This window comes from Phascolarctos cinereus, unplaced genomic scaffold, assembly GCF_003287225.1.
Source record: "Phascolarctos cinereus isolate Bilbo 61053 unplaced genomic scaffold, phaCin_HiC Scaffold_4;HRSCAF=312, whole genome shotgun sequence".
NCBI lineage: Eukaryota > Metazoa > Chordata > Mammalia > Diprotodontia > Phascolarctidae > Phascolarctos > Phascolarctos cinereus.
The window spans coordinates 502,423,008-502,435,109 of NW_027555847.1; the positions used below are offsets into that span (position 1 = coordinate 502,423,008).

The window sequence follows — 12,102 nt, forward strand, 5'->3', positions numbered from 1 at the left end:
AGCAAGAGATGAGGCATGATGTGAACTAGGTCTTTCTGATTCTAAGTTCAGCACTGTTGTTGTTCAGTCACTTCAGACTCTTTGTGACCCCATTGGGAGTTTTCTTGGCAAAGATACTGGAGTGGTTTGCCATTTCCTTCTCCAGCTCATTTTACAGATGAGGAAACTGAGGCAAACAAGGTTAAGTGGCTTGCCCAGGGTCACACAGCTAGTAAGTGTCTGAGGCCAGATCTGAACTCAGGAAGATGGGTCTTCCTGATTCCAAGCCCACTACTCTATCAACTGAGCCACCTAGCTACCCAAAGTCCCACACTACTCTACCCACTAAGCCATATGGCTTCTCCTCCACAAGTTTTGTTGAGTGTCTGCACTGTTCTAGATGGATGGTGATTAGGACACACATTCCATGGCCTCTTACCTCCAGACACTCACAACTTAAGGTGGCATGACAGATTATAAATACCTACTGGGCACTCCATATTTCAGTATTTTAAAAGACCCTGTGGACAGATCCTCCATTAACGCACATCACAATGGTCTTCACCAGTTTCTGTGGCCCCCCAAATTCATTCACCTGGTAGTTTTTCTTTCAGTTTACAATTTTTCTTTTTAGTTTTGGCATATAATTTTGTGGTTCTTCATTCCACTTTAATGTGAACTACACAAGACAGTATTCTTGTTAATTGTTTAGCATCTTGTATTAGACAGTTATTAGGGACATAAAGGGGAAGGGAACTGAAGGGAATAAACATTTATCTGGTGCCTACTATGTGCCACGCACTATGTTAAGTGCTTTACAAATATTATCTGATATGATCTTTACGACAACTCTGCGGGGTAGATGGTGTTATTATTTCTATTTTACAATCTAGGAAACTGAGACAAATAGAGGTTAAGTGATTTACCCAGGGTCACACAGCTAGTTCTTCCTGACTCTATCTGCCTAGCTGTCTTTCATATAACATAAAGATGAATAAGTCATGTCTCCTGCTCTCAAGCAGCTCACCCTCAAGTACATCCAAAAGCACCAATATGCATACAGACGACCCTAGATGCTATGGGAGTTCAGAGGAGGGGAAGAGCCCTATTTTCTAAGTCACTGGTTCCCAATCTGGGGTATGCCTACCCTTGGGTCTAGACTATTGAAAGAGTCTAGAAATTAAAATTGTTTTCTGATCAATGAAGTTACAAAATTTTTGTTGTGTATGCATGAAGAAGAACATTTAATGCCTTGATTTTATTTCTTATGGACATTATATGCATGGTAAACTGGGGAATGCACTTTCTTTCATGTAAGCAAGAGGGTATTTGAAAGGTTACTGAAAAACCATAGGGAACAGGGACCCTGAAAGGTTGGGAACCTTGGTCTAAGTAGTCTGGGTAGGCTTCACGGAGGAGCAGAACTTTCATTGAGCCTTAAAGGATGGGCAGAATTAGATCTTTAGGGAGGAGGAGGGAAGGCATGCCAGGCAAGAACAAAGACATGAGCAACAATGCGGGAGGTGGGAATATCACTGCACATTCAGTAGAGGATAAGGAAGCCAAGTTACTTGCAAATGCAACCCTGCTTCTCTTGGCGCTTTCAAAGTCCAAGTCGGGGCTGGGGGGGAGACAGAGAGTGAAGACCCCCTTCCTCTGACTATCTGTTGGTGCCGTCGTGTTTTCCTGACACTTGGGCAGTTGATACTTCCAAAGCTGGGCAGTTAAAGGAAGGCTGTCCTGCTGCCTGGCTATGTTCCATTCATCCGCTTTCGTAAAAGACCTTTCCTTATGTTTGAATGCCACCCAGCAGGATTTATAGGTTTCCCTGAATTGCTTTTGCTTTATTGCCTTGGCATGGTTCAAAAAATAAATATGCATTAGAACAGCAGAAGCAATGGTGGAAAAACACGAAACGGCATGAACAGAAAAACCTCTCTGGCTGAAAAGAATGTGGAACAAACAGGGCAAGTCTCCTTCCCCCACCCCCCCACCCTACCCCACCCCCAATCTCTAAATATTGGCTTTCCCGTCAAGTGGGAAGACAAGTATTTTGAAATGCCAGCGCTGGCTAGAGCGTCGGCATCTGTGGGGCCCTTTCAAGACACCCCCAAGAAACCACCAGAGGTGCATGCGCATACATACCCAGTCTGGGCGCAGTCCCGATAAGGCAGCACTGAAAAGATGCTACAGAAGGACCTCCTGCCGCTGATAAGGACTATTCTAAAAAAAAACAAACAAACAAGAACAAACAAACAAACACACAAACTAAATGCAAAGGCTAAAATGAAAAAAAGGAAAAAAGGAAAAAGAAAAAGAATCCCACATCAAAATCAGGACTTGAGCATTCATCAAGGTCACAGAAGTAGTCAGATTTTACCCTCCTCTTTGGGCAGATGAGGCCCAGTTCTTCAGGATAAAAATGCAATGAAACTGCTTACAAGAAAGAAGTTTGCTGTCTTCCATTGTCCAAACATTAAAGAGGCTAGGCCCACAAGGTCCTTTAATGAGCGCACACTCAAAAACTTCTCGGCAAGTGGGGCTGGCGGCTGTCCACCCGTGCAAGGACCTGAGATTTTATCAGGATGAGTATTCCTTTCTCTGATGCAGACCCTGGACTTCTGCTCCATGTAGGGCCTTCGCAGACAGTCCTAGAGACTCGCAGTGTGGTAAAATTCATCCCTGTATCACCGACTTGGGGATGAGCTTCCCAACTTAGCTAGGCTGCTCCATCCCACCCTCCATGACAGTCCATTACCAGGTCCCTGCCTGTGAAGCCTTCCCTTAATGAGCCCTGCTAGAGCTTGTGCTCTGCTGGCATGATGGTGACAGCTTCCTAGAGGTCAAAGAGGAAGCTCCAGAGTAGGACTCTATTAAGGATTATTTTATTAGGGTGTATTTATCTACCATCGGATCACAGCTCTAGAGCTGGGAAGGGCCTCAAAGCCTATCTGGGCCAGTGCTTTCATTTTACAGATGAAGATATGAAGGTTCATGGAAAGTAAGTGATGTATCCAAGGTCACACAGGTAGTATCAGACACAGGATTTGAACTCCAGTCCTCTGACTCCTGAGCCAGTGCTCTTTCTACTGTACCACTCAGACTCCATATTATATGCTCAAAACCTGTCAGCAGATTCTGTCTTAGCCTCTATTGCATCCATAAATACTACTGCTATATTTTTACATATTCAGTTTATCTAATTTGAGATGAATTTTTTTAAAGTTTTCTCTACATATAACAATGGTTCATATTTATATAGTGTCTTACATTCTCATAATAACTCTATGAGGTAGATAGTATTCTTATCCCTAGTTTACAGATGAAAAAAATGAGGCTCACTCAAGTTCAGTGACTTGGCTAAGAGCACACAGATGGTAAGTAACTAAGGCAATATTCAAACAACTTTGGACTATTTTGATGCCAAGTCAAGCACTCCATTCATTTTGCCATATAAACTCCTGCCTATTTGCCCTGGACAAAAAAAAAAAACCAGAAGGAAGGTGAAAAAGGAGGAAAAGAAGAAGAAGAAGGAAGAAGAAGAAGAAGGAGAAGAAGAAATGCAACAACTGCTATTCATCTGAAAAAAACTTTGGAGGGGGATGGGAAATTGCTGGAGAAAAGAGCTGAGCAAATCAGTGGCCACAACTCAAAGAGAAAGTGTTTTAAAAACCCCACAAAAAACAAAAACCAACCCAACCACTGTGACATCAGGAAAAAACAATAGCTTCCTTGTATCCTCTCTTCCCTTCAGAGTCACTAAAGAGAAGAGCAGAATCATCTAAAACCCTGAGTCATGGTCATGGTCATGACTTGGTCATAAAGTCACAGAAGGCTGTACCCCAGAGGTATATCCCAGAGAGGAGGGATTGTGGGGCAGTGATCAGGGATGACAGAAGACACACACTACACCTTTCTGGCAACTACCTCTTCAGACTACGAAAACAGTTGTGGCATAATTTTAGGATTCAGGACTCAGGCATGATTCTCTTGGGCTACCATGATGAAATAAGGGGGAACGGTTGAAGGATCAATCATGCAGTATGGTGAAATGGACAGAATCTTGGACTTAAAGTGAAGAAGACCTAGGTTTAAATCCTTCTCTGCTTCTTACTAGCCATGAGATTGGGCACTCAGTTAACAAGCATTTATTAAGCACCTTCTGGTGCCAAGCCCTGGGGACACATGTATGACAAAATAACGTGTTAAGTTCTTGTCTTTGCCTCTATTTCTACCATAAATATCGTAGCCATATTTTTATATATTCAATTTATTTGATTTAAGATGACTTTAAAAAGCTTCTCTTTTTATATCACTTAGCCTCATTTGTAAAATGGGATCCGATGATATTTAAATTTCTCTTCAGCCTTAGACCTATGATACTATGTTGACAAAGCCCTTTCATCACCTCTACCGACCCCCTGTCCTCAGCAAAACTGAGGCAGTCTGAATTTGTCTCTGACATCTTCTTCCTCCAAACCTTTTCTCCCTATAGACCCTTGGCTGCCTCCCTCTCACTACCCCCATCCCTCACCTAGTTTCTTAGACTTCCCCAACCCTCCTGTCAGGGAGATCATTCTGATAAACTGTTAGTGAATGGGCAGCTAGGCAGGTTTGGTGAGTGCTGGACCTGGAATCAATATGACTCATTTTTCTGAGTTCAAATCCAACCTCACTAGCTTACCAGCTATATGACCCTGGCAAGTCACTTAACCCTGTTTGCCTTAGTTACTCATTGGCAAAATGAGCTGCAGAAGGAAAATGGCAAGCCATTCCAGTGTCTCTGCCAAGAAAACCCCAAATGGGGCCACGAAGAGTTGGACAGGATTGAACAACATACTCTTCCCAGTGGTGTTTGCTCAACTCAAAGGAATGTAATTTTAACAGAGATGTTTCAGACACTCTGGTGGGTAAGTGCGGGGCATTTTAAGATACGATATCCTCCCAGTGCCCCACAGAGCACAAGATTTGGGCATCCGTGTATGGCATGGTGACGAGAACACTGAACTTGGAATTAGAGGCCCTGGGTTGAAGAGCTGCCTTCTTTACTTGTCCAATCACACTGCTCTGAGACTTAGTTTCCTCATCTGGGAAACAGGGATTAAATTAAACAGACATTGATCAAGCACTTAACTGTAGACAGAACAGGGCTAAGCGTGGGGAAGGGGGGAACCACACACAATTTAGAGAAGACATGATCTTTCCCCTCACAAAGTCTGGGCTTTGCCTGCTCCAATCCATCCACTACCTAGCTCCCAAAGTGACTTTTCTAAAGCTCATGATTACGTCAGTCTCTCCCCCTATCCCACCTCAATAAACTCAAGTAGCTCCCTATTACTTCCAGGATCAAGTGATGCAAAAATAGAGAATGAAACAATTTTATCAATGAAATATTGTGGGGAAAAAAACCCTGCAAAATGAAATATGTGGGTGATATTTATACATTGACTTAAGGCCAGACTAGGCATTAGTCATAATTTGTATTTATTAAATACTATTCTTTTTAATAGCCCTTAGTACTGTGCCTGGCACATAGCAGGGGCTTAAGAAGTGCTAGCTAATTAACAGTTCAAAATACTTTATAAGCAGGGTCTCACTAAATTCTGATTTTGACCTTACTTGTAAGTAGAATAGGTGGCGATTCGTGGGATGTACCCAGCTCTGAAATACCTGCTACGAACTTGTAATCACACCTAATATTCCACCAGTAGATAGTATTTCCTTTGGATTAACTAAGCTCTCTTAAAATGCTACCCTGGAAGGAGTAGCACATTATGGAGGCATATCATTAGTCTGACACATTAGTCTGAAAGATAAGTAAGTTATTAATTTCCATCTAATAATTGGTTTAGATAAGTTCAAGGGGAAGGGGGAAAGGGAGGGGAAATTAGAGGGTATGGGTTACTGTCTAAAAAGCATAGGTCTGAGTGGGGCTCTATGGCAAACAAAAGGCATCATGAAGGCACTGAGAGTTTTGGAGGGGAGGCAGAGGATCTCGGGGCAGGGAGAAAGGTGTTGAAAAGAAATGAATGAGGGGCAGTGAGGTGGAGCAGTGGATAGAGCTCCAGCCTTGGAGTCAGGAGGACTTGAGTTCAAATCTGGCCTCAGACACTTGACACTTACTAGCTGTGTGACCCTGGACAAGTCACTTAACCCCAACTGCCTAAAAGAAAAAAAGAAAAAAAAGAAAAAGAAGAGGGATGTATGAAGTTCCTTACCTGGGTGATCTTGAGCTAGTCATTCTATATCTAAGGGCCCACTTCTTCATATGTACAAGGAAGGGGATGGACTAGATGAAGATTCCCCACAATTTCTTTCAGCTCTACATACTGTGATTCTATGGTCCTAAAGATGAATTCTGTTTCTTTCACAGGGCTGCCCAGACATACAGCAGGTAACAAGTACAATATAGAAGGGATGATGGCCTTGAAATTGATAAAGCTGGTACCTCTAGGTAAGGGTGGGAAGTGAGGAGAAACAAGGAATAAGGAAAGAGGAGACAAGAGGGTCAAAGATCAGGAGAAGGGAGTCAAAGGGTGGCAGAGTGATGTGGGATGTAAAGACAAAAGAGATATTAAATAGAATAACTGATATCTGTATTGATAGGAAAGGAGAGGGTCAGAAACGGATACAGGGAACCAGAGACTATCACGAATAGGCGAGTGAGAGACTGATACGGGGGAGAAAGTGAAGGGGAGGAGGGGAGGGAGAAGGAAAAGAGAAAAGCAAAGGGAGAGAAAAGAGAGATCCGGGAAGAATGAAGGGAAGACAAATCCACAATCAGAGAATGAGTGGCAAGAGACCTGGGGAAAGACAAAGAGAGACAGAAGGGCAAACTTACAAGGAGAAAGTGACAGAGACAGATTCCACATTAGATGGGGTGAAGCCAGTGACCCAAATTTCCTTGTTATAGATACGATGACAGAAATACTGAGAAGGTCAGTGATTTGCTTGAACCTAGTTGTCAAGCCAAAAAAAAAAGGGCCAAGGATCAAAATAACTCATTATATTGGTGCTCTAGGCACGATTACACGGTATGCTCTTGCCCAAGTACACTATTACCCAGTAGACGGCCAGGGCTTCTCATCTGTCTGGGCTAATAGGAAACAGGTGGCAACCTTATTGGAACTGTAATACACTAATTTGCTCCACTGGATGGATACTGTTGTTGACTGTACTAACAGCAGACAGCTCTAACAGAATCATTCTCCACCTTTCCAGGCCCAGAGGGGTGATACCCACTCTCTCCCCACTACTCAAGAATTCTCCCTGCTAAACCAGAGTCTGCAGGCACAGCTGGAAGAGAAGGCCAGGTAACTCCCGGCCAAGAACTGCTCCAGTTGGAATGTCTGGTAGTTCCACTTTCCCCTGGCTTTAACCCTGACCCACCCACAGGCCTTTCCTGGCTGGAATGATTTAGGGAGTCAGTCTGATATACCCTTCTAGCCAACGGCTCCCCTAATTCCCCAGGGAGGCCAGAACCAGATCAAAATGTAACTGGGAAATGTTTAACACAATAAATAAAAATACAATACACTGTAGACAATGTTAATTTATTTTTTTCTAAATCAATATGGGCTTGCAGGAACCCATATCTATTTGAGTGTTTGACACCACAGGCTAAGTATATAGAGTGCTGGACCCTAAATTCAAATCCTGCTAGCTGTGGGACCCTGGGCAAGTCACTTCACTTTTCTCTTCTAGCACTCGGCACAGTGCTGGCACACAGTAGGCATTTAATGTTTATTGACTGATTATCTATGAAATGGGGATAATAATAGCACCCAGCTCCCAGGTTGCTGTGAGGAGCAAATGAGATATTACATGTAAAAGTTAGTTGTCATTAGTGTACTGCCCCTATGCAGAAGAGGCAAGAGGCAACTAACTTCACCCTATGTTCAACTGAACTCAGTGAAGTATGTTGAACAAAGCAACAGACAATGTTTATAAGGAATGCTCATTATTCAATTCAACAATCAACAGGTACTTCTAAATGCTTATGTCTGAGGCACTGGGTTAGGTGTGGGCGATACAAAGGAAACACGAAAAATCACCCGTTTTTGGAGGAATTTACATTTTACTGGGGAGTGGGGTGACAGGATGAAATATGTACAGAGAAAAGTCAACACTGTCTACAAAGTAAATGAAAATGTAACTTGGGGGCCGGGGATCAAGACAGGCTTCATGGAGGAGGAAGCATCTGGGTTGAGCCTTGAAGGATGTGAAGGATTCCAAAAGGTAAAAGGTATGAGGGTATGAATTCTAGGGTCTCCCTGAGCACAGAGTTTGAGGAACTAATGTTACCCAAAGCTTGTGTCCCTACAACTGTGTTTGCCTATTTTTGGTGGAAGTAGAAACCAGAAAAAACAAGTCGTTTTGGGGAGTTTTTAATCAAAATGTACCATGCAATTACTATAAGGTACAGCTACTTTCTGGTACAACTGCACTTAAAAGAGGCTGATGAGGGGTGGCCCACATTTAGCAAAAAAAGAAATTCACTTGCCTAGGCTTTAAAAATAGAAAAGTACAAACTCTAATGCATATGTAAAACTTAACGGTTACAAAATGGGAATGTTTCTCAGCTTCAGGATGAGAATCGCCACCTGTGTGGTTGGCCATTTTTTTCAGAATGTTGGAATTAAAAGGAGCCGGTGGAAAGAACTGAGCCCAATCCTCTTATTTTACCTAAGAGGAAACTGAAGTTCAGAGAGAAGTGACTTGCTTAGAGTTACACAGTGAGAAAGTGCCCAACTCAGAACTGAAACTGGTGTTTTCTATATCATCACTCCTACTGATTATATTTGTAAAGCACTTAGAGTAGTACTTGGCACACAGTAGGTGTTTAATAAATGCTTATTCCACTCTTGTATCAAACCATAGTGTTCTTTTTATCACACCACCCAGCGGTGAAGGTGAAGGTGGGCTGAGTGAGCAGGAAGAGAAGGTAAGCATCCTCTTTTCCTGTGCACCTACCCAGACTCTCCAAATTCCAGTGTTTGTTGTACATGAATTTAAGCATTAGGCCCGGAGGTGGCTCTGGAAGCCCGTGGCAGAAACCCCAGAAGCTGAGACTTAAGCAGACTTTGCTGTTCAAACTCTGGGGACCTGATGACAGCTAATGTTGCCACCCCTAACATATCCCAGACTCCTCCTGAGGTCTCCCCAGGGCCTAAGGAAAGAGACCTTGGACTCTGGCCAAAAGAGGAGGAAAAAAAAGAGAAAAAAAAAGAGAAGCCAGTTTTGACAGCATGGATCCTTTTCCACCCCTACATTAGCAAACGTGCAAAAGTAATCTGAAAATGTTATCCTGGCTTACCAACTGCCATGCCCAGAGCCCAAACTGTTGATGCAAATTTACTGGTTCCCTTCTTACAAGCATCAAGAAAAATTTCTGTGCTTACCAAGCTGGTTAAAAATAAAAACAGAATTGTTTGCCTCCTCAAAATGCTTCCATATTCAAAAAAGAAAATCAAACCAGATGCTGTCTGTCAAGAAATACATGAGATTACCAAACCTAATTCCTGTAGCAACAGACTTCAGACATAGGCTACCTACCTATCTCACCAAATAATAACTGTTGTCATCTTGTCCCCATTACCCAGAAGAATAAAAAATGATACACAATCTTCCATCTGTGATGTAACATCTTATTTGAGGGCATAGTGACCAGACAGCTTTAAACAAAGGATTATCCCAATCAAGGAAGGAATTACTATCACAGAGGAGGGCCTTTAAAGAATTCAAAGATCAAGTTTCTGGGCAAACATCGCCCATTGGAAAAATCAGAAGAGAGAAAGTTACAGGGCTGGAGACAACATGGGCAGAAGTTTCTAAATATGTGCAGAGAATGTTTTCTAAATGCTTCCAGAAAGTACCTCTAGCCCCCTGCTGATGGAAATGTCTAGATTTCTTCATCATGACGTTACATGTCTGTATTCCAAACAATGTTTCTGGTTCCTTTTGGTCCTTCATTCTCAAAGAGGACCCTGACATTAGGAAGGTGATGCCATGATGTACAAGTGAATTCAACTTAAGTGAGGGAGGGCTGTGCAAAGTCTCCAGCTTCACTTTCTCCTCTGGAGCCATCTGGGTCCAGTGGCAAGACACAGGTCAGGAAGATTGGAGTAGGCCCCTGTTTCTGGTATGGAGGACCCTGATGTCTGAAGCCCCTTCCACGTCATAGCCAAAGCACAGGAGTAGGATCTATGTTCAAACCGGCGAAAGGATGGATGGAGGCCCAACTCTAACAATCAAGGGTATCACAAATGTATGAGCTGATGGAGCACTGGGGCCATTTTTACTCAGCAGAGTTTCAAACCTATTGATCAGTTTCTCAGTCTGTAAATGGCACTACTTGCTAACTAACTAATGTCTGGAATTTACTAGGTCAGGGTTTCATAAATTTGGGGGTAGGTGGGAAGAGTGTATTTGAACTTGTCTTTTAAAAATATTTCGATGACTGTTTTTGTTTAGTCGTTTTCAGTCATGTCTGACTCTCTGTGATCCCTTCTTTTCTTGGCAAAGATACTGTAGTAGTTTGCCATTTCCTTCTCTAGTTTATTTTACAGTTGAAAAAACTGAGACAAACAAGGTTAAGTGACTTGCCCAGGGTCACACAGTTAGTAAGTGTGTCTGACGCCAGGTTTGAACTCAGGAAGATGAGTCTTCCTGACTCCAGGCCCAGCACTCTATGCACTGTGACACCTAGCTGCCCTCATAACTGTATTTCAACATAGCTGGTTTCCTTTGTAGTTCTATGGATTTAGCTTCATGCATTTCAAAACATCATTCTGAGAAGAGGTAAACAGGCTGTCAGAAGGATCCATGATGCACAAGAGGATAAGAATCCCTATCCCAGGACTCTAAAAGACTCATTTTGCCAAAAATGGATTCTGATTGTACTACCAAAACCCCGAGGAATCTCTGCAGGCCAAGGAAGTTTGGCTTCTTCCTGGTAGAACACCTCATCATAGAAAAGTTCTCTGAAAAATAGTGCCAACACCTCCAAGCTAATTCTTTCAAAAGGGGAAAGGGGGCATAAAAATCTACCATAACAACAGGCCAATGCAAAGTAACAAAGGACAGTACTCCAAGAACACAGTCTAGAAGTAGTCTCCTGCGTTTTCTTTTTTGGGGGTCTGGGTGTCCATAACAGCTGGGTACTCAGAAATAAAGATGTTTTCTTAATGCTCTAGTACAAGTCCTAGATTTCCAAGAAATGAAAAAACCAGAACAACCAGAAAAGGCTGGCAGCCAGTCAATTTTCTTTTCAATGCTGCTCAGTTCCACAGTTTCCTCATTCAGAAGACCTGCTATTGCAAGTTATATTCGCTGGTGGCCAGACACAGAACTTTAAAAAAAAAAAAGCTAAGAAGGCTAACATCAGGATGCTTATTTGGAATCTGCAATTTCCAGTACTTTCCAGAATAATTTCTCTTCTAGCTCTTCTCCAACTGCTGCTTAAAAACACATTTTCCATTATTGCCCTCAACCCTCTTTCCTCCCCACCCCTGAAAAACGTGCAGTTAAAAGGGCAGGGGTGGCCTCCCTTTTGTGTTCTGAAAAGCTGGCAACAGCACAATAAAAATTTTATTAAGAAAAACAAAATGTTCTCTGAGTCTATCAGATGCAGTCGGGGGCTTTCCCCCCCAAACCCCCCACCATCCCCATCCCTAGCAACCACTCCCTAGGACTAAGATGCACCTGGTACATGCACAGTGAGAGAAGACAGAGAAACTTGTCAGCGCTCATGGCTCTTCAACTCAAAAACCTCTCCCTCTGGGCAGAGGAAAAAGCCAACGTTGTTGCCCAACAGTAGGAAGAAGGAAATACAGTGAGGGAAGAGGGACAGGAACATGGAGAGCTCTGGAAAGTGGCCGGGATGGGCTGTGGAGAGGGAGGCTGGCAAGGAAAGACTTGAAATATATTCTGAAGCTTCTGGTGCCAGGGGAAGCCAACAGTGAAAGAACACCTAGCAGCTGTTGGAGGCTCTGGTTTGGCACCGGCTATGTCACATCTGGCATTCTACACAGGCTGCTGCCCTCTCTCACTTCTCCTTATCAAGAAACACTCTTGTGTGAGTAAAAGACAACACAGAGACCCTGTCTGTACTAAGCCACATTC

The 12,102-nt window shown here is 43.0% G+C and overlaps 1 protein-coding gene and 1 long non-coding RNA gene across 4 annotated transcripts in view; one reads left to right on the forward strand and one right to left on the reverse strand.

Moving 5' to 3' along the window:
* The window catches only part of CABLES1 (Cdk5 and Abl enzyme substrate 1), a 151,887-nt gene that overhangs the window by 52,599 nt on the left and 87,186 nt on the right, over positions 1 to 12,102 (reverse strand). For 2 of the 3 annotated variants that reach the window (XR_013486232.1, XM_020968750.2), the window contains exon 4: positions 2,125 to 2,202. The exons of the other annotated variant lie outside the window; for it this stretch is intronic. Coding sequence is in view for 1 of the 2 variants with exons in the window: in XM_020968750.2 (XP_020824409.1) it covers positions 2,125 to 2,202 (78 nt within the window). In the remaining variant the exon portion in view is untranslated. The remainder of the gene's footprint in view (positions 1 to 2,124; positions 2,203 to 12,102) is intronic. 3 annotated transcript variants of the gene reach the window in all.
* LOC110195817 (uncharacterized) lies at positions 5,882 to 7,515 on the forward strand. Its single transcript, XR_002321017.2, has 2 exons — positions 5,882 to 6,433; positions 7,201 to 7,515. It is a non-coding gene; the product is annotated as an uncharacterized LOC110195817 (long non-coding RNA).